The sequence below is a fragment of the Dunckerocampus dactyliophorus genome, chromosome 15 (genome assembly GCF_027744805.1).
Source record: "Dunckerocampus dactyliophorus isolate RoL2022-P2 chromosome 15, RoL_Ddac_1.1, whole genome shotgun sequence".
Classification (NCBI taxonomy): domain Eukaryota; kingdom Metazoa; phylum Chordata; class Actinopteri; order Syngnathiformes; family Syngnathidae; genus Dunckerocampus; species Dunckerocampus dactyliophorus.
The window spans coordinates 950811-978359 of NC_072833.1; the positions used below are offsets into that span (position 1 = coordinate 950811).

General features: G+C 45.0%; 2 protein-coding genes across 2 annotated transcripts in view; one reads left to right on the top strand and one right to left on the bottom strand.

Annotated features, from left to right (window-relative positions):
* Window positions 1-27549, top strand: part of snd1 (staphylococcal nuclease and tudor domain containing 1) — a 160447-nt gene that overhangs the window by 58799 nt on the left and 74099 nt on the right. The gene's annotated exons all lie outside the window — the stretch shown is intronic.
* On the bottom strand, window positions 17322-21984 carry lrrc4.1 (leucine rich repeat containing 4.1). The gene has a single exon (XM_054800417.1). It carries the CDS (start codon window positions 20373-20375, stop codon window positions 17520-17522), a length of 2856 nt encoding a protein of 951 aa, XP_054656392.1. The 5' UTR covers window positions 20376-21984; the 3' UTR covers window positions 17322-17519.

The following is a 27549-nucleotide window of genomic DNA, read 5'->3' on the forward strand; positions in this document are numbered from 1 at the left end:
TCACATGCGCACCGGAAAATCTGGGCGCTCATAGGCCAATACACAGCATTACGTTTATTATCAAATCACTATGCAGATATCCACCAATGTTATATTATCATTGGGCCGATATTATCAGACATTCCCACTATTTATTTACAAATATAACACCATCAACTATTTACAATTTTCACCTTTGGAACTGAACTATGTGTGTGCACGTGCGTGTGTGTGCATGCGCAAAAATTTCTGCACGCTATACTCCACGTTGTCTCACTTCCTCCTCCATGTCACGAGTGCTTTTTTCCATCGACATCCCTGCCGAGCTCTTATCAAAAGCACTTCTTCCACCTCGTGGCTGTTTTTACGGCTTCAAATTGCTCTGAAGTGAAATCCATTAGTGGAAAGTTGCGTCATCACCTCTTTTTGCCTCTCACGGCAAAAATGTTGGGGTTTCTGAAAACGTATAAATACGTATTTGCTATTGAATGAGTTAAAATTCCAAAAGATGACACAAGCTGACCAAAATAGAAGGTTGCACCACCCACCCACACACACGTACTTGCATCCTGCTACTGAGGACTCTTGACAGTGGAGAAGAGGCGAGAGAGATAAGCACCACTAATGAGAGCCCGGTAAAGTCTGCTGCATTAAATATCTAAATGTAGGACGGGTGAAGGAGAGGAAGAACTGGTCCATGCCCTTGATCCATCCTTTGGTCCCTGCAGAGCAACAGAACTGTCACAGAGTTCTGGAGGTGTGTGTGTGTGTGTGTGTGTGTGTGTGTGTGTGTGTGTGTGTGTGTGTGTGTGTGTGTGTGTGTGTGTGTGTGTGTGTTTGATGTCATGAGCTTCCTCTCTGAAAAGCTTTTGATTGCGGCAGCTTCACATGAATGCCATTTGATTTGGGCAAGTTGATTTAGCCTTCATCAAATGTTTTTGGTGGCTCTGCAGCCTTTTGTTGATCCGATGTACGCTCTGTTTATGTGTCGTGTCCTGACCTTCCGGAATCTTGCTTAACGCTACAATTGACTCATTTTGTCACTCATTTTTGTTGCTATTAATCCCGACGACGGCGAGAGAAGCCCACAATTTAGTTTACTTAGCCGCCTCAGACCTTGAGCCAATTCCCCGTTGCCATAGATGCCTTTCAGATTCCCCACTGTGATGTCTTGTTTCTTCTTCTTGCTTTCCCAGCGTGAGTCAGCTACACAGAATTTTGGAAAATAACACACCCCACACAAACTACAGCAGTTTTTCAACTATTTTAACTTTTCATTTATGAATTTTCTTCTCTGAATTATGACTATTTCCATAATATTTAAGTTTGTTCTCATAAATATTTTCCACATCTAATTTTATTTTTTAATTTGATTTGTTTCTCATATTTATATAATATTATGTCTTTTTTTTTAAAGGTTTTTTTTTCTTAATATTTCAAGTGTATGCTACTAAAATGACATTATTGTTCCACATATTACACATTTATTCTCATAAAATTGCAACTTTTTTCTTTTATTTTAATACAATTTTTCCTGTTTTTAAAATTTCTTTTTTATTTTCGAGTATTTCAACTTCATGTAATATTACAACGTCTACGAATGTCTTATGAGTGCACCTTATTTGTATTTTAGTTCATTTAGCTATTTGTATGTTTGAAAAGGCTTCATTTAGGCCAAGGATACGTACAATTTGCTTAAATATGCTTTTTTTTTTCTCTAATAGGCCGCATTCAAACACGAAACAGCACGATTTACGAACATTTTTGCCAAAGTGTGCTCGAGTGAATCCGTGAAATTTGAAGCGCGAAGTGGCGAGGGATCACCGTATCGGAGACCCTGGACTGAATGCAAAGTTGTTAATGATAACCAACACACATCAGCATAGAAATAATATACAAAGACCAGTTATCCCACAGTCACAACCCACGGCACATTCACTCGCAAGTCCGTTCATGTTCGCAATGAAGACGTGTTATTTAATTAACGCCATTACGCTCCTCACGAGTAATTAATGACAGCTGCCACCTTTCACAAAAAAAGCAAGTATGACTTGAAATGATCGGTAAAGCCAGAGAAACTGCACTAATCAGTAGCAGTAGAAGTAATACCACAAGCAAAACAAGCTGAAGCACAAATACTGTGTGAGCGCATGCGAGGGAGGGGGAGTCCCACCCAAGTCCAGCGTGGTATCAGTGACTTCCTGCCAGTTTGCAACAAATCTCCTATTTTGCCGTTTGCAGCCCCGCGGGACAGCATGTCATTTCTCCGCAGCGTCCACGCGCTCGCATTGATTTGCACAAATGTGCTTGAATTATTTTGGAGCGGGGCCGATGCCGTTTCCTCCGATTGCCGTTCATAATGTCCTTTTTTTTCCCTTAACTTTATTTTGTTTTTTACCTCCCTTTTCAACCACTCGTCAGCATGCGGAATGTGTATCTGAGAAAGATGCTGAATAATGCATGCTGTGGTTTCCTGCCCGCTCAAACAAGACAGACGGTGGGGGGGTAGAGCAGTGAACAGCCCCATGGGTGTCCCCCCCCCCCCCCCCCCCCCCCCACCACCACCACCACCACCACCACCACCACCACCACCACCACACATACTGTAGTTAAACAAACTGCCAGTGCCGACAGCAGCCTCATATCATAGATTCCTCGTCCTTTATGGCCCTCGTATGTTTTATAAATGTGGCGCTGGCGGAACAGCTTGACCAGTTTGGACTCCACAAGTGTGTAAAGCTTCAAAGTAGCATATAAAGGCCTGCTTTTAACATGAAATATCTATAAAAAGCCTGCGGGAGATTAATTACACCCCGTATTGTTAATCTTTCTTTAATCATATTTGTGTTCAACCCGGTTTGTGGTGTTGTCGTTGCTGCTTTATGAGCCATTTATCATTCCACCCGCTACTGAGGCCTGGTCGTCCCCAACAAATGAAAAATGTTCCTCTGCTGGAAGACGAGCAAGATAACAACCCGGCAAACAAAACAAAAAAAACAAAAAACTGCAACTGAGGAAATACCATATTTATATCGAAAATAAATATACTGTACATACTTTATGAATGCATATTTCTAGTATGTGTTTATGTTATAATTAGGACTGCCAATCGCGTTTTTGTTCATAGTTAAGTCATAGTTAATCGCACTTATTCGCAGATACACAAGTTTTTATCTATAATAAGTAGGGATGTTTTTTGGTAAACAATTCCATACGCATCTGCAACGATAACGACATCAAATTTGATCTAAAACCATTTTTGGAAATATGGGCTATTTTATTTTCACAGTTTGTGCATGTTAATGCGAGCAGTGACTTGTCCCATTTGGTTTGGCGGTCCTTGAACGCACCATCTAACTTTGTCCCACGCTGCACAGAGACTACTATACTGATTTTGTAGCCTTTTTCTTTCACCTCATATTTGCTCCCAAGTGCTGATACTATGTAGGAATGCATAACGGTCAAATTTGATGACCTTCTGGAGTGCTAATGTGTATATTTGTGTTTTCTGATAAACAAAGTCAGGTCAAGGCTGGTACTGGTACCGGTGGATGTCAGGTCTGTACTCATGTTGTTCCTGTCATAGTTTTACACAATAAATAATACATAATAATACAAATAAAAATAAATAATACATAATAAACATACATTTTTTACATAATAAATAAGCTCAATTAGGTGGCTATAATGCACGCATGTTTTGCTGATGTGTTGACTAGCTAGCACACTGCTAATGCCATGCTATTTAAATGCTGAATGGTCTTCCACTTGTACAGAGCTTTTCCCCTTCCAAGGCACTCAAAGCGCTTTGACACTGTTAGCATGTTTACCTACTGATGACTGAGCACCAGGAGCAACTGGGGGTTCAGTGTCTTGCCCAACGACACTTCGACACAATCACGGGAGGATGGAGGATCGAACCCGCGACCTTCAGGGTGGGAGACGACCACATGCCGCCATTCAGATCCATTCTCGTCTTCAGCTGTGGTCCCATTGACACAGGCTTCCAAAAAGCTGTCCTCAGCTATGCCTGCCGCTAACTAGCAGCTCGCAGTTTAAAGCCAAAATCAGCCCAGAGACGGCTCGCATCTAAAAACACACTCGTTAGTCACTCGTATGCCAAGGTACCTGGTGTATCAATGACAATTAAAAAACACATACCGGCAGTTCTTCAGTGCCTTCCCACTTCTCTCTGGTTGCCGACGTACACCGTGACCAGTCAACTCACAGCGACAGTCCATACAAAGAACTTTGGTCTTGTTGCGAGAGCCATCTGCCAGGGCTTTGAAGCTAAACTAACCACTAAAAATACCCTTTTCTTTCTCCATTTCTGCTCAATATCTGTTCCGGCATGTGGCTCCACGTCCACCACTGCGTTTGCTCAAACTACAGTGTAGGCCGAGGCTCAAACAACTGTGTGTTCCAAAAAACTGTCTTTAAAGGAAACTTTGACAGCCCTAGTTTTTCTAGATCACATACTCTACATGGAAAACGCGTACTCAACTTTCCGGCCCTGTTTTGTGCGTACGCAAGCGTTATAGGTGAGACCTCTGATTGGTGCAATCGGAAAGTTTTTATCTAAGTCTTGTGAATTTCGTTTGTGCATCAGTGCGGACGCGGCTGTCCCTTGAAAAACATCAATCAGACACCCTGAAGGTGTGACCGGGGCGCCCCGCATAAATGCATTCATGCCAGCACAGCCGACGGCGAGATGGATGGTCCTGAATCGAGATGGCGAGATGAGAGGACGGCAAGAGAAACCCGCTTACCGCTTTATTGCCCTCGACTTGTTTACGAGGACGACCTTGCGCTTATAAAGTGTGCGTGCGTGTGCTGGAATTGCAACTTGTCCACTCTTGAGGAGAGACGCAGTCACTCGCTGCTCGGGGACCAGCTGAATCCTCTCAGCTTTGTTTTTCCCCCTCGCTCTTCTGTACCTGAAGGGCACTGCAGTACTCTTCCACGTCAATTAGGGTGAGGGGATAATGCTTACGCACTGCACTCCGCAGCGTACACTAGGTCACTCTGGGTTTTCAACTCCCGTCTCCTCATGTGACTCCTCTGTCATTGTCGGCGCTATTCTGTATGTCTTGAGGGTGTGACGGAATCGGGGCCGACTGGGCTGCTGCATGAATGCGTTGTGAAATGCCAGGAAAAGCAGACATCTGTGAATGGGACGTCTCCCCAATTCTTACAAAACCAGCTGTCCTTCCTTCAGCACTCATCGCTTGGGTTGCTAAGAGATGGCAACAAAAAAAAGGGGGGTGGGGGGGGATTCATTTGTCAAGTTGAGTGTTGCTGCGTCATATTGACCCATTTTTATTGAACGTCGGAGCTGGGTGAACTCAATAGCTCAATAGTCCGCTGACATTTGGACCAATTTTGTTCTGGCACTCGCTTCTGTTGTCGAGCCTCGTGTCAAGCATTTGTCATGTGGCTTGTTGCTTATCCCAAACAAAGTCTCAAAATGGGGGGCTAAGGGGATTCCCATTTTGTGCCGGTGATGAGATTGTAGTGCATGAAAATACAAGAAACGGGAGCAGGAGACAACAGGTTTTTAATCAGGCAATGGAAGGTTTCTACCGATACGTGACTGACTTGTCAACAAACATCACTGGAAGCCGACATGAGCTTGAGCTACAAAGGCCATCAGTGATCGTAAATACAGAACATAAGTATAATTAGATGCTTCTAGGGGCATGGCGCGCAGGTGGACGAGTACAAGTATCTCGGGGTCTAGTTCACGAGTGAGGGAAGATGAGCGAGAGGTCGACAAGCGGATCGACACAGCGTTTGCAGTAATGCGGTCTGTCTGTGTTCCCACCCTCACCTATGGTCATGAGCTGTGGGGTCGTGATGGAAAGAAGGAGATGGCAGATACAAGCGGCTGAAATGAGTTTCCTCCGTAGGGTGGCTGGGCTCTCCTTGAGAGAGGGTGAGGAGGTCAGCGTAGAGCCGCTGCTCCTTCACATGGAGAGGAGCCAGTTGAGGTGGCTCGGGCATCTCGTCCAGGCGCCTCCCTGGTGAGGTGTCCCAGCTGAGAGAAGGCCCCGGGGCAGACCAACTGTAGGACACGCTGGAGGGATCATGTCTCGCAGCTGGCCTGGGAACGCCTTGGTGTCCTCCCGGTGGAACTGGAGGAGGTGGCCGGGGGACGGGGAAGTCTGGACATTCCTACTGAGACTGCTGCCCCCGCGACCCCAATCCAGATAAGCGGAGGAAAATGGAATGCAATGGATGGAACATGAAGGGCAGGGGTAGGCAACCCATGGCTCCAGAGCCACATGCGGATCCTTTTGGTCATGACAAAAGGGGGCAAAAAAGGTTGTTTATTAATGTAATTATTGTTCATATGTTATTTTACTTTGCTTTATTTTATGTCTTGGTTGGTCATGCTGAATTTCCCTGTGCAGATATCAGATAGATAGCCGATATCAATATCTGATGGGGAGACTCCTATTGTAATTTTGCCCTACAATTTATTGGCAGATTAAATCCATTTTTTTGTTGTTGCATAAATCAAATGCAGACATCAAGTGCAGCTCAGCTTGAAGCCAGCTAGCATCCATGCTGCTTTTGTTATCCCCTCAGTGGACGCCAGCATTTACAGGCAAACGTTTGGGCTGGAGCGAGTGCGAAACGGATAGCCTCCATGGTGTTAATTGTTTCCCTGACAACACAGTCATGTCGGCTGTGATGGGGGGGAAAAAAGAAAACGGCAACCTGTTGCTATTTTGGTACCTTTAGAAATACAAAAGCACAGTGAACTTGTGTGGGTTTTGCAGTAATGAATGTCAGCGCTGTTTGTTGTTTGCTTGCTTATCAGCCTCCGGCCGCTGCTGTGGCACAGACTCCCGCTACCCGACCAACACCTTCCTCCTGTCCTTCCCTCGCCTGTTTTCATTGGACTTTTTATCTACGCGCACTATAGCGTCAAAGATAAGAAGAAATACAAAATGAAGTTGCAAAAGATTTTAAGCGGTAATCCTCGACCAGCTTAGCCCAGCATCCCATCCTCGCTCCCGCGCCCTCATCCCCATCTCAGCATCTTCCATTTTTCTTTATGCGCCTCGCCAACAAGACGGGGCTATCTCGGCGGGCTGTGTCAGCGATCAGCAACTCTCCGCCGCCCCGCCAACCTTTTCTTTTTCTGTGTTTTCCCAGAGGAGAGTTGTGGACATAAAGGGAAGGACAAGCCTGGCAAAATCTTTTTGGACGAAGCGTCAGGGATTGGGGCTGTGGGCTTTGAATTGTGACAGATAAAGCTAATGGTAGAAGTGGGCGACTACACTAGAGCGATGTAGCTTCAGATGAGGACTGGCTATAGAAATGTAGTTCCTTTAAACTCACCCCCTACCCCCTTGGCTGCCTCGGTTCTTGCCTCTGAATGTGCAGGGGAGGAGCCATGAAAGGCTGGCAGGGCCACTGCGGTCTTCCTGAAAGGCTTTTGTTGCCAGTGCAAATCTCTTTAAAAGCTGCAGTCTTTTGCTTCCATCTTCCGGGAAGGCCTACAAGACGCAAATTTACTTCACATGCAACTTGAACACCAAACTTTTTTCACATACAGAAAAAAACTGAAGAATACAGGGGGACACTTCTGAAATTCTACAAGCTTAAACCCACACAAACATCTGTCCAACGTACTGTAGGTGAAAGTATAAATACATTTGACTGTACATCTTTACTGTCTACTATTGGTGACAGAGAAAATAGCTGAGTATTAGGGAGTACTTGGACTATTCCAATCATACCATGCTTGGGCCCACTTCACACACAAAGTCCTGCCGGCTTGTCTTGTGTGCTGCGATCTGTTCTCAGATTTGGACCACTTCCCCTCCTTTGCGCTTGATTTGCTCACCTGCACAGTACAGGTAATCTTGCATCATTGGAGCTGTTTTTAAAATGTTTCATGTTATTGATTTTATTGATATGTCATAATTCCCTCATCTTGTGCACCCTTACACAACACCATTTTATAGCATTCCAGTTATAGTTTTACATGCGGAAAACAACACCGTGCATATAAATAATGAAGGAAAGTACGAGATGAACATTTAAGGTTGCTTTTACCGTCAACGACACGATGTGGCAGCGAGATCACACACCACCTTCCTGTTTTGCCATGACTTATTTCTTGATTTCCGTCGTGTTTCTCACCTCAAGTCTCTGCTTTTTAAAAAATCTTTTGGAAAAAATAACAGCATCTTTCTTTAACATTTCAACCTAAAGCTACTAAAATGCTGTTATTCTTCCACAATAATGTTACGTATTCTCAGAATGACATCTTTTTCTTGTTGGAATACAGCCTTCTTTTTTATTTTATTAAATTACTGCTGATTTCTCCATTTTTGTTTTGCCATTTCTTGATAAATATTTTTTTTTAGAATGTTCTGCAGGCCGATAAAAAACAGCCGCAAGCCGCAAATTGCCCCCCGGCCACACTTTGGACTCCTTTTCCATACATAAGGCCTTTTTTTTTTGTTTGTTGTAATCTTGTTTGTAATGATTTGACGCGTGCCACGTGTAATTGTATCTTGTGACGAGCATTGGGACGCCCGTGCCACACTTTGGACATACGCCTTAGCATTTCCATCACAAGAACACAGTTTGGCCGTGCTTTTTTAATTTTGCACGCCATTGTTCACCCCTGGCTTCCATACATTTTGACACCGACCACACCCCCCACTCCACACACACACACACACACACACACACACACACACACTTTTGATTGAGAAGCGACACTCATAACACACCCGTAGTTATTATCTCCAGGAACAATACTAATGGATGTGTGTGCTGCTGTGAGCAAACACTTTGTGCCTCCGCTCGCCAACCGAGTGGGAGGCCGCGAGCACTTGCCAAGTCTCCTCTCCTGCGTTACCCCTGCACCCCCACCCCACCGCTTTCGTGTCGACGTCTTTATACAATCATCTACTCCGTGGCGTCAATGGAGAGCTCGCGGTTGCTTCAGCACAAACTGGTTCAAAGATGCATTTCCTTTTGTTCCAAAGTGGGTGTGGCTTAAAGACAGCATGCAGATGATGTTTGTCGAAGGGGTCATCAAGGGATTCTACGTGTGTTTGTAGCTCATGTGAGGACATGCAGATGCAAATTGGCATGTTTTCTTCACTTTGCTCTGAGTATTCCCGATGGGCTGTTTATTAAAATTCATCACACGGCCCTCCGAAAACCACATAAAACAAATCCCGCAACTCCTTCCCGGAAACATGAGCACCCATTTGTCCAGATCTTTACGGATTAGTTTCATTGAGATTGTGTGAGGAAATTTAATTGACTCCCTCCCGGTCTTTCTTCACATTTCTATTAGCCGGCTTTAAGAAGTCCAACTATTTCTTTGATGTGCTCTTTTTGGCAGTCCCTTTTGTGCTTTTGAAAAGATCTTCCTAAGTAAAACACTTTTTTTTTGCGTGTCCAGGCAGGGAGATAATGCTCTGTGCTCGTACGTCCATCATTTCATTTGCAGACTCACACCACTTGGGTTCCCTCAAAATAAAGAACCAAAAATGAAATAGGCTCTGATGCACTCGGAGTTGCTGTCAACTTGTTAAGTCTGCTTAAGTGGGTGTTTCAGGACCAGCAGGAAGGGCGCAAATCCGCCAGTAATTGATACGCCCTTAACGAGGTCTATTTTTGACACACGCCTCACTCCTGCTAGCTTGATGTTGACATTCTCCGCTTTTTCGACCAACGTGTGCGATAAGTGACTGTTGTAATTATTACATCACTCCAGAACACTAAATATGTCTCACACTTATTAACTAATTTAATAGAAAAGACGTATCTATACATTTTAATAATCACCAACAACGTATATATACGTCCTTTATGTTTTTTTTTGCATGAGAGGCAAAAGGCGGTGATGATGCAGCTCTCTACTAATGCATTAACATTTCAGAGCACTTTTAAGCCATAGAAGTGCATTTGATAAGAGCTCGGCAAGGATCATGTGCATGGAAGCATCACACATGACAGGAGGGAGGAAACGAGAGAGCGTGCAGAAGGTTCCGCATTGTAAGGACATTTTAACGCATGCACACATGCGCGCACATGTGTGCACACACAGTTCATTTGCTGGTGTTACATTTGTAAATCAATTATTTTGATGTAAAACAACCCCTTGTAGTTTAGATATTTCAGCTCTCACAAAAGCAAAACATTTTTGTGTCAAAGTCCTGTTTATGACTAACATTAGAGCCCTGTGGACTTTAAATAACACCCCTATAGTAACCTTTATACTTGTGTTACCTAATATAGTAGACATTATAAGCAATAATAAGACATAACTCACCATGAGCATTGAGAAAGTTCCTTGTTGTATTATCTCAAATGTAATGTGATGGATATCAGCCTAGCATCCGTCCTCACTATGACGTTTGTCACTCGATTGGTGTACAGGGCGGCCAGTCTAACATGAACTCATTCAACTCCAGCCATTTTTCAAAAGATGACCCAGAGACAGGCAGTGCAGAGTTAGCTAGATTTTTATGTACTTTTTGGACAGAATGTGAGACATGAACAGCGAGGGCGTGCACATGAGCAACCGAACGCAAAGGAGAGCAGGAACAACCCAAATCTGTCATTTGGGGCTACTGCAAAAAAAAAAAAAAAGCACATCATGGATTGGAATGGAGCGACATGATTGGGACAGATGACGACAAACACCAGCAATGGATCAAAGAAGCGTTTGAGATTTGGAAACGTGCCAATGGGACCTTAAACCGGGACGAGGGGGCCTTTGCACTCTCTCACACCTGGGATGTCGTGCTAACGAAGTCGGACTGCGGACGGTGCCGTCGCCCTGCCTTCACTGACAGGAAGACAGCGCCAACATCCGTATAAATGATATCATGACACGTGACAGGAACATCACATGACCACTTTGAGGAAGACTGCAAGTAGGCGGTCCAAACAACTAGCTAACTCTGGTCTGCAAAAAGAACTGTTTAGAATGTATGAACGTTAGGCCAAGTGAACCTCACTGGACTCTACTGTTGCTGATTACTCTCTGAATAATATCACTTCATCAAGCCTTTTCTAATATTTCTCCATCAGTCACCCCATTTCTCCCACTTTTAGCCCCGAAGTTTCCTTGGCTCAGGACCTCATAAATGACATCAGGTTGGCTCATTCATTTGTGTTCTGTGGCCCTTCTTTTCACTGCCTTTCTTCAACGTCTAACGCAATGCAGGGAACAGTTTTATCACCCCGATTCCACCCCACCCCACCCCACACACAAATACATGCCCCCCAGCCTCCCCGTAGAGAAAAGATGAAATCCCTACAACAGTCATCTCAAACTTGCCCGGCTCAGTTGACGGAAAAGCAATCTCCTTATTCTTTCCTTTTGTGGAAGGTAAATACAAAGAACTTGAAGAGCCTGTCTGTATGTGCACACAAGTGTCATTGTTGGTGGCACTTGCATGCAAATATGCTTTAATTAGTTCAGCACACAATGGTGCTTGGACTACTTCCTCCTTTTAAATGGCTGGAGGCAACTGTTGTGGGGAAAAATGTCTTACATAATTGAAAATGTGCCTTCTTGTGTGAAGATGTGAGCCCAGAAAATCTTGTATTTTTTTTGGGGGGGGGGCAGTGATTATGATTTCTCAAAAAAAAAGTAAACTTTACAAGCTGTAACATTTTTTTTCTGCCTTTGCATCTTAATCTTATATGTTTGCAAGCACTCCCCCCTCCCTGGCATGCATATATATATATATATTATCAGAAATAAAATAAATCATAAAAAAGTGGTTTAAAAACAACAACCCAGGATTCCATCGTCTCCGGTCACCACGAAAAAAGGCAGGGATGTTTTTCACCTGCGAAAGGAGGACAATAAAGTGTTCCTCACGGGGAGTTAAAACACTCCAGTGGTGGCAAAAATAGTTTGACTTTGCTGCTTTAACTGGGGATGACTCAATGAACTATGGGGAACATTAACAATCTTATTTTTTTTTAATAAGATGGGAGAACCTCACTGAGTGTTCTGAACTCCTCTTTCCATGCCAGGGTGGCAGTGGTGGTCCATAGTATGGATATAGCTCAACATTCCCTTAGCTAATACAGTAATCCCTCGCTAATGATCCTGTTGAATACCACCACCACCCATTGGGCAAAAAATATGCATTTTAAAGCAAATTTTATATATTTTTGCCTAAATGAAGCATTTTCCAGCATAAAAATGCCAAAATAAAGTAAAATATAAGGCAGTCAGAAGACTCATTCAAAGGTGTTGCGCTGATACGTAGTGTTCTACACTGGTCACTGGGTGTCAGTAATGTTCGTGACACACAAGCACCAGACTTGAATGCCGGAATTACAGGCTTTTATTGCAGGTTTGAATGATCTCACAGTAGGCACAATAATCCCCAACACACAGCCGTAACCCATGCTTACAACTCAACGCTGAACCCCCGACGTCACTTCCTGTCCGCCCCTGACTGAGCTGCCCTAACACCGAAACGCCACACAGCAGCGCACACAAGCCAGAATCTTATTTTTGTCTTAAATGTCTTGTTTTCTCTTATGTCTACTATGTTGGCTAATACAACTGTGAAAGTGACTATAGCAGTTTTATTTTACGTTTAGTGGGTTCTAATGTTAAAAACAGATTTAGAAGGTTGTAAACAAGTTTTCTATGCTCTACAAAAATATTCCATCATGGAAAATCTCAGGAATTCACTCATCACAGCCAGGTCTGGAACCAATTAACCAAGATGAACAAGAATTACTGAATTGCCTTCTTTAGATACAGTGGAGATTAACAGCGCCTCTGCTGGTTGGAGGAGTTCGGAATAGAGTATTTTCCCTCTATCAACAAACCTTCAACATGTCTTGTTCACAGCAGAGTAAAAATATTATAGCAATATTATATGTTAGGAGTGAAATATTGTCTGCTTAATCTCAAAGAAGAGGGAAAACATTCCATTCCTAACAATGTCATATTTTCCCTGTCCTTAATCTCAAAGCAGAGGGAAATATTCCATTCCTAACAATGTTATATTTCCCTCTGCTTTGACATGTTGGAGGCTTGTTGGTAGCAGAGGGAAACTATTCCATTCCTAACAAGCAAGTAGTTCACTATATTGACGCCACAAAACCAATGTTCCTAATTCTGATCCAATTCATCTATTATTGGCATGTATTCCTTTTTTTTTTTTTTTTAGCTAAATACCACATTTAGGCACTAGAAGTGAGTAACACCCCATGTTGACTTTTTTTTTTTTTCTTATGGTTGAAAAGATTTTGTGAATTTGTGGCGCCCCCTATGGGTTGTGGTCAAAATTGCCTGGAAGACATTCTAGCATACATTTAATGTCCTCAAGGGTTTTATAATGAATACACAGTCGCCAAGGCAAGGAAGCTTTGCTTGGTGGCGGCCACACACGCCCAACCTTCAACTTGTAGCTGGCTTTGCTTTGTCGGGTGCCTTGAGCTGGGTGAGAAATTTCAAGTCCATCTAGCCTGCGGGGGTTGTAATTATTTCATAACAGCACTCATTTCTGCACAGAATCCCAACAAATAACGCCACGTACAGTATATTCATCCTGAGCTGAAACCCCCAAGTGCATGATGGGCTGAATTAGCATGCCTATTATAAAAGCCCTCTGTGGAGCAAAGGGCTGTTTGTGTCTCCTCTTTCTCTCTGGCCCTGACTCATGTTGACTCACCAGGCAAGATGCTCGCAGGCCCGCTCAGAATAGCCTGCTGCACTAGCAGACCGGCCACGCAGCAGCGGACGCACACTCTGCATTAAACATCGTTCGCAGCGTCGGCCGGCGTCACGCCAGTCAAGATGCGGCGTTATTGAGACGCCTCATGAAAGCACGCACGGCTCTCGCAGCACAGGGGAGAGGATTTACGGTGTTGTTTGGCGCCATTGGAGGGCTGTGGCTTGTTAAACGGAGTGATGTCAGCATCGCATCTGCGTTTAATACATAATAAAGTCGTAGTAAAGTCAATAAAGAAATATCATTAATAATAATAATTAATAAAGGCATAGGTTATCTTATTTGTAGCCAGTAATTGTCGCCTCACTCGCGTTTGTGCCGACCTCCCCCTCCCCCTCCACCTGTCCACCGTCCTCACTGCTTCCAGTGGTCCTGTCCATTACTGGTATCAGCAGTTCACATTCCCATCACACCCCCCTCGCCCCCCTCCATCATCATGGCCACATGGCCTGGCGTACTTATCCCGCCTTCCATCTGTAGCTGGCACTCTTGCATCACGTTTGCTCCGCTTGCTGCCTTTTTTTTTTTGTTCCTCTGCTGCACCTGCTCTTTTACCCCACTTTGTGCATTCAATTACATTTTAATAATAATAATATTAATAACAATCACCTATTTGTGGTGATTTTTGCTTCCCTGCTCATCCTAAATCGCTGCAGATCCCTGTGCACTTTCACAACACGATGGCTAATAAAGCAACCGCTGAAAGAGAAAGTAGAGAATGGAGGACGCGACGCCGCCGAACGTTTCCCAAGGAGATGTGCCCTTCAGTATGGGGCGAGCTGATTGGCTGGCTGACAGATGACCCCCGCAGCCATGTTGACTGATTAGTGTGACAGGAGCCTTTTTATAGCACAGCGCCACAATCATGGACGCTCTCTACTGACCGCTGCCTAATTGCTGTGCTTGTTCCCATCCCTACCCTATTGACCCCGAATATAAGACAAAAAATGTTTAATGAATCATAATGAATCATATGCCTCTGCTTCATTGATCACCATTGTCTTCTAAATTGTTTGCTAAGGCTGCATTTGCACTATTGGGAGAATATCATCTTTTATTTGGATCAATCAGATATTTTCATTGCAAAACAAAGTGAGCTCACATCAGTGGAGTGGTTCAGCTGAACAAACACCAACTCATTTACCTTCTTGGCCCCCAGAAAAAGTGTTCAAATATTTAGAAAGGCAGGCTGAGTCATCAACAGACGTTGAGAAATGAGCCAGCCAGCTTTTGCTTGATTTTGGCCCAAAGTGTGCAGTTGTCATGGCAGTCTAACCCTCCCTCCTTCCAGTCCAATGACAACTATCAGTAGGGCGTCTCATCTGACAGGGTACGAATTAAACCACAATACGGCAGGGGTGTCCAAACCTTTTCCACTGACGGCTGCATACAGAAAAATGAAAGCATGCCAGGGGCCGCTTTGAGTTCTACGATTGTGAAAGACAAAATGTGATGTTGTTTTATTACAGTGGTTCTAAGTTATTGTCTGTCACTGCGGGAGAGAAATGTTGATATCGATTTATTTATCTGTACAGTACAGACTGAAGTTGAAACTGAAACCACGAAAATGGAGAGCAGTGAAGCAGACAAGTCAAACTGCACGTCGAGTACAATACGTTTTTACATGCCTCTCATGCCCTCCACCCCACTATTTGAGAAGCACTGTCTTATTATTTGTATCAACATTTTACATTCCCTTTACGTTCTGTCTTCTTGCTTTATTTCCCCATTTTTGCAGTTTTTGTTTGGTTTGGTTTTATTTTTACTATTTTCATATGCCGCAGGCCAATTTAAAATGTCATACTTAGTTATAAAATACTTTACATTATTTTTGTATTTGTTTAATCATATCAAAGATATTTCAATATTTTAATAACATTAAAACAACTAACCTTTTATTTATGAAATATTATTATATATTAATTTTTGTAGTTTAATAATATTGCGAACAGTTGTTAAATTATTTTTTGTACAATATTTTATTAAATGTGTAAATAATAATATATTTATTCTAGAATCAGTAACATTTCAACTTTTTGCTGTATTTTTCCCATTTTTCTTTTTTGTTGTTTCTGAAAAAAATTGATTCGTACAATCTGGCACGGGCCGAAAAAAAGCAAAACAAACAAACAAACAAAAAAGAGCCTCGGGCCACAAGTGGCTCCCGGGCTGCACTTGGGACACCCCCGCAGTGCGGTAATAGCACAAACTCACACAGTTGCCCGCAAATCAAAAAGCACCAGTGTGGTTTTGTTGCTCCAATCCCACGTTGTAATGCGACAGGCTCGGGGAGAGACTGCAGGTACTCCACCTCCCCACAGTGCTTCAACCGGCTCTCCATTCCCTGTCCCCTCTTATGTAAACTTGTTATTGCCATCTACATATAAGCCTATTGCATGATTCACACCTCGTTTGCTGCGGCTTGTTGTTCTTCAAAAGGCTCGTACACCTGTAGCGCCCTGTCATCTTTCACCCAGATATGAACGGATCTCCACACAAAAGTCAAGCAGTTTTATGTTTTGCCTGTTCTCTTACTGCACCTGAAATGAAGCGAGCTAAAATGGACCCGTTATTACGGCGTAGCGTGACACCCCCACTAAGCACACGCATGTTGTATGTAATCGCTCTTTGTCAGGCGCTCATTTGTGACGTGGTGTTATGATAAAGAGTGCCGATTGTGTCAGAAATGAAGAATGCCCGGTTAACGGGCGAGACCTGAACGCATTTGTCACCCTAAAAAGTCCCCCCACCCACCACCACCACCCCCACCACGCTGATTGATGGAGGCACAACAGCTGGCAGAGCAATGAAAAGTGAAATGAGGATCTATATATTTCTGGTAAAGTGCAAGATGAGGTATTTCACCCGAATTTATCACTTTTTTTTTTTGGACTCTTCAGACACACTATTACATCAGCTTGTAAATTTCCAGAAGGGGCTGGGGTCTTGAACATTTCAGCCAGCGCCGTTGTGTTGTGTTACCATTGATTGCATCCATAGGAATGCATGCATGTTTTACATGAGTAAATGCCTTTGAAACAGCCCCTCTCATGCGGTGATGGTGGATGCCGCACCGCCATTCACCACCTCAGACTCATTCAGCGCACACGCGGCTAAAAAAAGGCTCACCGCAGCATCTTGCTGCAGCATCTACAGCAAGTGGCTGATCTTTACAGTACAGTATGTGCACACCAGGACAACTACAGGGGAAAAAAACAGATGTCTCTCTATGACTTTTATGGTTTTTCCTCCAAAAAGAAATTTTTTATTGCATTTGTAACATTTGGCACAGTACAAATTCTTGGTGCTTTTTATAAGATAAACCTGTAAAGATCAACAACGACCTTTTTATGTTGTTAGACTTTTCTGTATAAATATTTCTCTTCTCACTGCATTCTCTGTAGCATAGTGTAAAAATCACACAGAATGACCCCCACCCCCCTTTTTCCTCTTTAAAACAACACTACCCTCATTTGTCAAAGTCAAGACAGCTTCTTAAACAAGGTATTATTTTAAATAGAAGTTACAAGTTAGAAAATAGTTTGATTTTCTTTTAATATATTTTTCTCTGTTACCAGCCCATGGTAGTTAGAATGTGTCCATATATATATATATATATATATATATATTTTATTTATAAGCATGTACAACATCAGTCTCTGCTCTCTGTACAAAATAGTCGCCTCTGTCCTTTTTTTCATTGTGCATTCTATTGCGTGATTCAAGGGGTTTGGGGTGTGGAGGGGGGGGGGGGGGCAATGGCTGGGGGTGGGGCATCTAAGCCGTTTAAATCTGAGTCTCCTGTACTTTCTCCTTGGTATGAGTTTTTATGACAAAGGGCTCAGCCATGGCCGTGATGGTGCTAGGCAAGGTTCGAGGCAAAGAATTCCCAACATTGTTCTCGGTCCATTTGGCCCCGTGGCCCGTGGGTTTGTAGGTGTTGTATTTCGGCTTCAGGGTGCTGAAGTCCATCTTGTGCGGACTGTAATCCGTTTTAGGTCTCTGGCTGTGGGGACTGAATTCCGATTTGAAGGCGCTGAAATTGGCTTTCTGCGGGCTAAAGTCTGTCTTGAAAGCGTTGTAGTCGTTTGCAGATTTGTGGGGGGTATAGGGGTCCTTGGGTCTGTAGTTGCTGTCAGGTTTACATTTCTGGACACTGTAGTCTGGTTTGGGTTTGGGTTGAGTGCTGTAGCCAGGCTTGAATGGACTGTAATCCAGTTTAGACCTTGGATGAGTGCCAAAGTCGTGCTTGAATGGACTGTATTCCACCTTCTGTTTCTGCTGAGTGTTGTAGTCTGATCTTAATGGGCTGTACTCGTGTTTGGATTTGGGTTGGGTACTATAATCTCGCTTGAAGGGGCTGAAGTCCGTTTTTTGCCTTGGATGAGTGCTGTAGTCTTCTTTGAAAGGGCTGTAGTCTGCCCTGCTTTTCGGGTGAGTCCCAAAGTCTGGTTTGAATGGACTGTATTCTGCTTTAGTTTTGTGAGTATTAAAGTCCTGCCTGAAGGGGCTGTAGTCAAGCTTTGGCCTGTGGAGGCTAAAGTCTGGTGTAGATTTGTGAGTGCTGTAGTCCGGGATGGACTTGTGACCACTATGGAAGTCCATGTTGGGCTTGTATGTTGTATACTCCGCTTTGGGCTTGTGGAAGGTGAAATCAGGCTGAGGTGTGTATTCAGCCTTGGGCTTGTGAAAGCTGTAGTCGGCCTTGTGGCTGAGAAAGTCCAGTTTGTGGATGCTGTTATGGTCTCGAATTTCAGGTAACGTGAGGGCTGTCTCTTGAGATGCAGACGCTGGTGGTGGCAAGTCCTCCTCGTCCACCTGGATGATCTCCACCGTGCGAGCAGCCGCAACTGTGCTCCTCTGCTGGTGGCGCTTCCTCAGCTTGTAGAAGGCAATGAGCATCACGGCAGCCAGCAGTGTCACTGCCACAAAGCAGCCTATTATGATCTTAGTGGTTTTCATCACCTCATCCAGACTTGGGCCGGACTTTCCCGGCTTGCCAGTGGCCCCTTTGAGTCCTGGCACTGCAGATGGCTTTGCAGCACCTGGTGGGCTGTCGGTGTTTTGCAGCAACACTGTTGGTGTGGAGATGAACACTGGCTGAAAGACTGAGGGTGAGGCAGTTGTGGTGGTTGATCCAAGGCCCAGTCCTCCTCCAGCGACGCCAGCCACTCCAGTAGCCGCAGATGTGGTTGTGGTGGTTTTGGGTTTGGGCATCTCTTTTGTTGGCCCCAAGACCTCCACTGTCACAGTCGTAAAGTAGCTCAAGTTGGACGTGTTGAGCTCGGCAGCGCTCACATTGAGGTAGGCCGAAGCGTTGGAGTTGCCAGCTGCGTTGGATACCATGCAGGTGTAAGTGCCCGTGTCAGCAGCCAGAACATTAGAGAAATTTAGGGTGCCATCGTTGAGTACCGATACCCTCAGATGACTGGTGGCATGAGTCAGGATAGTCCCATTTGGTAGGAGCCAGCGTACTGAAGACATCTGGGCTGTGCGACACCGGAGGTCTGTGACTCTCCCTGCCGAGATGTTAAAGTCCCTTGGAGCGTCCGCAATGAACGGGGCAGAACACTGGGTTGCAGCACCCTCGCCTCGGTCCACCTCCACCAGCTGTCGACCTCTCATGTTGGCAGGTGAGTGGCAGCGTCCACAGCAAGTGGAGTTGGTGGGGATGTATTCTCTTAGCCAGCGTGCTAACCACACAGAGTCACAGCCACAGTTCCAAGGGTTGTGGTGGAGATGGAGCTCCACAAGGTACTTCAGCGGGGAGAACAGGTCATGTGGCACAGCGCTCAGGTTATTATGGGCCAGATTAAGCTCCACCAATGAAGACAAGTCATCAAAGGCATTGCGCTCGATCACTGTTATCTGCGAGTTCATCACCCATAGCTTTTTCAGCGAGTTCAGGCCTTTAAAGGAGCTCGGCTTTATCACAGGGAAGTGATTTTCAGAGATCTCCAGCTCCTCCAGGCCCTTGAGGGGACTCAGGTTTGGCATGTCCCCCCTTATTTTGCACATGCCCAAGTTGAGGTACTTGAGATTTTGTAGGCCTTCAAAAGCTCCTTCTGAGATGTACTCCAGTTTCCGCAACTCTCCAAGGTCTAGTCGCATCAGGGAGGGCACCCTGTTGAAGGCGTAGGAGGGGATGCTCTCAATGGGGTTGTTCCTCAGCCATAGTTCTCTTAGCTTGGACAGGTACTCGAAGGCCCCACTGGGTACCACCGTCAGACGGTTGTCAAACAGCTCCAGAGTATTGAGGCTGGTAAGTCCATTAAACGCGCCCACCTCAATCTGCCGAATGGCATTTCGCCCAAGCTGGAGCACCTCAAGGTGGTGCAGGTGGCGGAATGAGTCAGCCTGCACCGCCTCAATGGCGTTTTCCATCAGATTGAGGTGTCGCGTGTTGGCCGGGATGCCCGGGGGTACGCGAGTGAGGCCCCGCCGTGTGCACACCACCTTCCCCTGTTGACTACTGCAAGAGCACTGAGGGGGGCAGCCCTGGGGTCCTTGTGAGACCGTCGCCCCAAAGGCCAGGGAGGCGCTGCTCCATGCTCGTGCCATCAGGAACACTACACAGAGTAGGGCGGCTTTCTTGGCACGATGCACAGCTACCCTCCCCAGGAGACTCATGATGTGGCACATTCATAATTCAGCATCATCTGGGGGGCCGGGTGGGGTGTGTGTCGGGGGATGGGGGAGTTTGGGTACAGGAGGATTAGATGGTTGACTGGTTTTAGTGTTAAGGACCAGAGTTGAAAAGCTTAAGGAAACTGAAGATGGAAAGAGCACATAATGTGGATCCTGTATGCTTGCCGTTACTATCTTTTAGTTAACAGTTTACGTGCTCAGGGGAGAGGGGGTCTGTAGGGGGGGCTGGCTGTTCTGAAATGTGTATGAGAAAGACATGATGGTAAATTAAGCAACCAAAAGCCATTATTACAGAGAGGGGTTGAAACGCTCGACACCTACCTCAAGTTAACATTACAGGAGATATAAAGCTTCCCTCCGTTTTTTTTTTTTTGCAACCACAAAGAGCTGACGTATATCCCATGAGCGGCAAAGAACGGCTTTTAATAACTGCCCTTTGAAAAGCAGCGCTAAACCAGGATGAGCCCTTTTTGTAAATCCATACATCCAATCCGAAAGAGTCGCAGGCCCTGTATGATGAGTGTTTGTCTCTTGGTCAACAAGAAGAAAAAAAGAGAGGACGTAGGAATCCACTCAGGCTCCCAGAGAAGCGGTGCTCCACTGCTGCCGTCTTGCAGTCAGCTCCTCTTCCCTTGCTTGTCCTTGGAATCCGACAGTTGATCCCCCAGATAGACACCGTATCCGGGTTTCCATAGCAGCACACAATCACACGTGCACTATTCTTTCTTTTTTTGGTAAGCCAGAGTCAAATGGGACAAAATCAGACGTTGGAGGAATGAAAATCCCACAGTCCTTTCCAGTGTTCTTCGCCTGTTTGCGGCGCTTCCGCGAAGAGAGTGACAATTCGGGGGTTAAAAAAAGCCCCCCCTCCTTCTCCTCTTTGTATTCCTGTGTCTACTTTTCAGTGGTCAATCATTTGGTGTCTTGGTCAGTCTGCACTCCCCCTCTCAATGTGGCGTCGTGTCCACTTGATGGGTTTTTTCCTTCCGCTTTTCTTGTCTGTCTTTTCCTGTGGTGGGGGGGTCGCAAAGGATCGGCGGCTCCCGACTTTTTTTTTCTTTCTTTTTTGCTGTCTGTCCCTAATCTTGTCGTCCCCCTCGAGCCGGCGCACACTGCGACCGTGCGGCAAATTACGGACACGCGCGCACCATCCCCGTGAAGCGCACACAGCAGCAGCTGCAGCCTGCCTCCCGCGCACTTCCCAATAATCAGTCAATTTCTTCACAGAGGGAGGGGGGTGGAAGGAGGAGAGGAGGAGTAGGAGGAGTGGTGGTGGTGTTGTAGCTGGGTTGATTGGGGGGGGGGTTCAGAGGGAGGAGGGGTGGTGCGCAGTTTCTTTCCTCTCTCGGTCTTCTTGCTTGCTTTCCAGTCCTTTTTTTTTTTTTCTTTCTTGAACCCCTCCGCCTCTCCTGGTGGCGATCAGCGCCTCCTCTCCGATGCAGCGTCCGACCAGGGAGAGAGCAAGACAGGGAAGGCAAGCGCAGGGTGAGAGCACGGCTCGCAGGCGTGACGTTAACAGTAGCGTCGATGTGGAAAGGATCCGTTGTAGCAGCGAGAGAGAGAGAGAGAGAGGAGGGGAAAGAGCGCTTGGCTCGCTCTCTCTGTCTCTTTTTCTCTTTCTCCGCCTCTGTCTCTCTGTCTGTCTCTCTAGTGCTTGCTCTGCAGTGTCCTGAGGTAGTTGGGTGAGCTCAGAGCACTCTGAGCTTTTTAAGAGAGCTTCAGAAACTAGTGAGTTTGCTCCCACTGTCCTCCTTATGTCCTCTGCACTCTATTTATTTGAAATGTGCACACGTTCGGTGGCTTGGCTTAAGAGAACGGCCACAGCCGTAAAAGGCAGGAACAAGGATGCAGTCATGAGTCAAACATGGTGGGGGAACAACTTGATTCCCCCTCGCTCCCTCACGTTCACGTTTGGTCCTCCAGTGGAAAATTAGAGGAACCATGAATGGAGTGCTGACGCATTCCACCATCCCTGATGCGTGGCTTTGGCGGCCCCCCCCACACACACCTCTCCTCGCCATCTCCGCTCACCCTTCATGTCACTGTGTCAAGTCTTATTCTCAGAGGCAGCCGTGGTTGCTTCTATCTTTTGCTGGGGTTGAGGTAGACAAATAGATTTGATTGGTACGCGCTTGGACCCCTGGGGACTGGAGTCCAACTTGGGACCACAATTCTATGCACACAGGTTGCAAGGATTTCCAGAACTTCCCTTGAGCAAGGCACCTTCCTTTGGGTTGGTCGTGGTTCAGACTGTGTCGGTTGTCATCTCTCTGGGTTGCACATAGTTAGAGCGTCCTAAACATGCGGGCTTTAACCCGTGGACTGGAGTGAAACCACGCGGTGGAAAAGCACACGTCCCATAAAGGTCACACTCGGGAAGGCGAGAAGAAACGAGACATGCTTTATCTGTCCTATCCCTGCAGGAGAGCAGGGCTAAAAGGAATGCACCCCACTGTCCCATCACCCCTCTATCACCAGTGATTTGTACAAGCCTCGTGTCCATTAAGCTAGGAAGCTATGTGGGTAATTGATGGTTGCTGAAGCTAGCTGTGACAGAGCTGCTAGGTGTGTGTGCGTGCATGCGTGTGTGTGTATGTGTGTGTGTGTGTGTGTGTGAGCGAGCTAGAGGATAAGCGTGTGAAAGTGGGAGTAGGGAAGGGAGAGAGAGAAAGCACGCCAGGCAGAAAAGGTCACACCGCCTGTAGCGCAGTACACTATTCCCAGCGGCTTCACAAGCGCAGAGCCAAGCTCCTACATTATACACCCACAGACTCTCCTTTACTTGGCCACAATTGAGTACCAATGGAGCTTCAGTGGAGCACATGTGGCAGCGAGGTGGCCGCCACATGAGAGGGGATTTTCCTGCGTGAGGGTAAAGTATTTCCTGTCTGAATGGAGATCCCCACGCAGGACGACCCATGTGTGGCGTGAGGCTGCTGTATATTTTCCACATGAAAATGGCATGCCAGCACGTCCCGTGCTTGGGCCCACTTATTTTTCCCATCTTCCACAATTCTTATGTGGAGAAACGAACACACATTTTTTTTTTGTGCTTTCTAAAGAGAGATAAACATAGCATAAGGGAGATAACAATGCATGTAATGGGACACACATATTTGCACTATAAAGCCCTTTAAAACGCCTCCACCAACGTTTAATGGTTTTATATCCATGCTGTGAGCATGCAGTGAACGGGTACATTCATGATAACAGTAGTACAGTAGTGGTGTGCAGCACTGCATCACTACGCCAGAAAAGTAGTTCTTGGTATTAGCTGCTACTATAACAATGTCGCTGGAGCTTGGTTTATATGTCAATAGAACATTGTTGCCGTTTTTTTTTTTTTTTAGGGCTTTATAGTTGAAATAGGTATGTCTCTTAACGTGCAGTGTTAGCTCCTACATGCTAGCTGTTTTTCTCTTTAGAACGCACAAAAAATGATAAAAAGATGAGGATGGTGGATGATGGGCAATTAAAAAAAAGTTTTCCTTTTAAGTGTGGTATGTCTGGCTAGTATTGCGTTTGGAATGACTAATGCAAGGTCTTCATGATTATCCACACATTTCTTAACTGGAGAAGTGCTTGTTTACTTCCAGTACTTCCCCTTTTCTGCAGGGGGCAACAGTAAGGCGTACGCATCACATTTGAAGCAATAGTAGAAGACAGCTTGCATTTAAACAAATATGCCGGTATCTTAAAAAATATAAAATACAAGTATGGTACCGGACTTCAAAATAAAATGCAGTAGTGTTTATTTTGTAAAGTAAACGCTGTTTCGAAGGAATTTAACAAGACGTCACAACTTTTACGCAGTCCATCCATGCTTCCCCGTTGCTTGACAGGTAGGGCGGTTCCAGATTCAAAAATGTCTACTCGTGCGAGTCTTAACACTGAAAGGAAACATAATGGAAATAAATGAATTAAAAATAATAATAAAATAAATACAAACATTGTATTAAACAGAATACAAATCAAAGTTAAAAAAAGCTATTAAAATGAAAATGTAATAAAATATATAATAAACAATATTTTTCTGTCATTTGTTTTTATGATGCCATCTGGCCCTCAGTGTCAGCCGAGAAAATTCTGGCACTTGGACAAATGTAACTGAGGACCCCCACCATAAAAGGGCCCAATAGAAGTTTAGTGAGTACAACCCAGTATGGAGGTCAAGGTTGGTGATGGATTATCAAACCTGGCCAGACGGAAGCCCCTAATATGCCCTATCTCCCAATATTAATCTCCAGGGAAGCTTGCATGTGATGAAATTATATTCGAAACAACAAGCTGGATCAAGCTGATCTGTAATCTGTTGCAGAATTAATTCCTAGAAATGAAACAAATAGAGAATGCGTATTTCTGAAGGTCATTTAGTTGTGGGTGTGTGCGCGTGCGTGTGCGCCTGGTTTAAGATAACATTGCATTAGGATGGGCAGCGCAATCAAGCACTGGGACGTTACTGGCTACCTAAGAGGACACTTCAGTTCACACACCAAATTTGTAATAATTCTCAAAAGCACAAGACATGACCAAAAATAGTGTGGCTCATTTTCCCTTTGAGGAGAAAGTCTCTCTTGCTCCTTTTTGGCAGGCAGTTCAAGGCAGGATTATTGCACTCCTCATGTGCTCTGCAACAATCCCCGCTTGACAAGCTAAACACACCACAATAGTGTGCTCATTCATATGGAATTGTGAGGGTGGGGGGCTATTTAACTGCCTTCAAGCTGGGAATGACAGACTGGCCGCTTCAGCTCCAAACTCTTTTTACAGTAGATGGCTAAAAGCACTGCTACGTAGAGGATCTTTGACCAGCTTTCTGCAGTAGCTCCTGTCATGAAGGCATAAACATATGGCTTGTTTATGACTCTATTAGCCTTGCATTATATCCATAATAAGAATACTAGTAAAGCACATGTGTAAAACTCAAAAAGAGTTTGGAAAATAGCAAGGAACCAGCCCGCTTCAGCTCTTCCTATGGCGTTACTGGCCACAGTATTTCATATACGGTAGGATGCCAGGTTCAGACTAAAAGTAACAATCATTGAACTGTACACAACTAGAAACGTCACTTTAAAATAAGGCTGTCAAAAATAACCTGTTAACGGTGGTATCTCCTTTATTTCATTCATTTGGTTATGTTTTTTAGTGTAATTAATGCATGCGCACCAGCGCCAGCACGCCTCCCTGTTCTGACGGCAGACGGAGGCATGGTGGGGTGTCCGCACAGTCACAGTTACTTCTCGCTCTTTTTCTAACTTCATTCTCACCTGAACGCAACAGCAGTACAATTCCAGCACCATATCGTGTATGTACAGTACAGACAGCAACACTTCCACCAGGTAACCCTGACGAGGCGCACCTGTGAAGTGAAAGCCATTTCAGGTGACCACCTCATGAAGCTCAAAAAAATAACACATAAAATAGAAGACATATTTCAAGTTATTTCACACTTTTTTTGTTAAGTATGTAATTCCGCATGTGTTCATTCCTACTTTTGAGAAGCTACAATGTAAATAGGTGTGAAAATAAAGAAAACTCACCGAATGAGAAGGTGTGTCCAAACTTTTGGTCTTTACTGTATCCCCAACTCACACACGTATCTAGTCTGCTCACCCTGGGAACAACACTTCCCCATTCTCATTACAACACCGGATGCATTCAGGGACACTCCGAACATCACAAAAAGGGCTTTGTAATTGTGTGTGTGTGTGTGTGTGTGTGTGTGTGTGTGTAAATAACCAGGAAGATAAAAAACATGAAGTAGATATGCTTATCACTCCATAACTTTTAATTGGGATGTACAATTTGCTCCATTTAAGTATGCTGGAAAATGACATGATGCCTTTTGAACGCAACCCCTCATTGCTCATAATAACACGGTTTAAAGTGTGATTCAAATGTTCGGCTTCTATTAAAGAGACTTATTTTCGTAGAACTGTGCGTTATCTTTTTAGCTTGATTGACAGATCCAGTTCATTTGGAGCTCGTTCAATCCCAGCCATTTTTCAACATTCAACCACTTCAGTCGCGGCCATTTTAGACCATTTGGACTGATCTTTCAAGGCACCCAGAATATTGTGTTCTATGGCTATATAAACATGGAACCTACCAAAAGACTGATTAGACTTTCGTCTTTCATCAGAGAAAAAAGTTGGTATGTTGTCCAATCTGGTCGCTGCACGCACGGGGAACCGGGATAAAAGTTCTGTAGGGTGCGTACTTCTCTGCCAGTGCTAATGTGACATTTTCTCCAAATATGACCGTGCTATTTATTATTTTGGATCATCGTGGCATGTCCTGTTGTGTTGTCAACTTCGAATGAGCATCCGTGTGTGTGCACTAATGATGCATATGAGTGTGCTACATTAATGAACCGATTATGTTATAAAGCAGGTGTTTATGTTGCATGTTTATGTTGTTTGTTGTGAGTGTCCCACTTTGTTACTAAATGAGATCAATTATAATTAAATCTATAACGTACGACCCCCACCACCACCCCCGATCCGCGGAGATTTGTGGGAACACGAGCCGGGCCGCGGGTCCAAAAAGGTTGGGGACCACTGTTATAAAGGACAAGGTTTTTAATACTTTCAATATGCAGACATATACCATTGTTGGAAATGTCTGAATATGAGATGGGGATGGGGGTGTTCTGTTCGGCTTGAGTTTTGGCCCCCTGTGCAATTGAGTTTGGCACCAAGGGAGACGTGCGGCCACCCAATTATCAGCTCTGTGAAAATGTGGCCTCTGGGCTTGCACTGTGGATCCTTGATCCTGGCAATGGCAGATGCAAAGACATTATCGTTAGTTGTATCATTCAGTGGTACATCCCTCTAATCCGATGGCGCACTGCGGGCCTTTCATCCAAATGGAACTAGTAACTGGCACACATATGCACACAGACACAGGCTGCTGACCTACATGTGACTGGCCAAAGCCCAGATACGCCAGCACTCAACCCGGGGGGTGGGTTGTGTTCGGTACGGTTCTATACACTCCGAGAAAGACAGCAAAGCCACCCCAAAGTAGGTCGTACTATATCCCCAAACCACATCCTCCAGAGCTAGGGAGGCTCCAGAGAGCCTTGGGGGAGGCAGAGGGCCAGTGGTCACGGGGCACAGGATTGGCACGATGGTGTGAAGGTCCCACATATCTGACAGCTCATCAG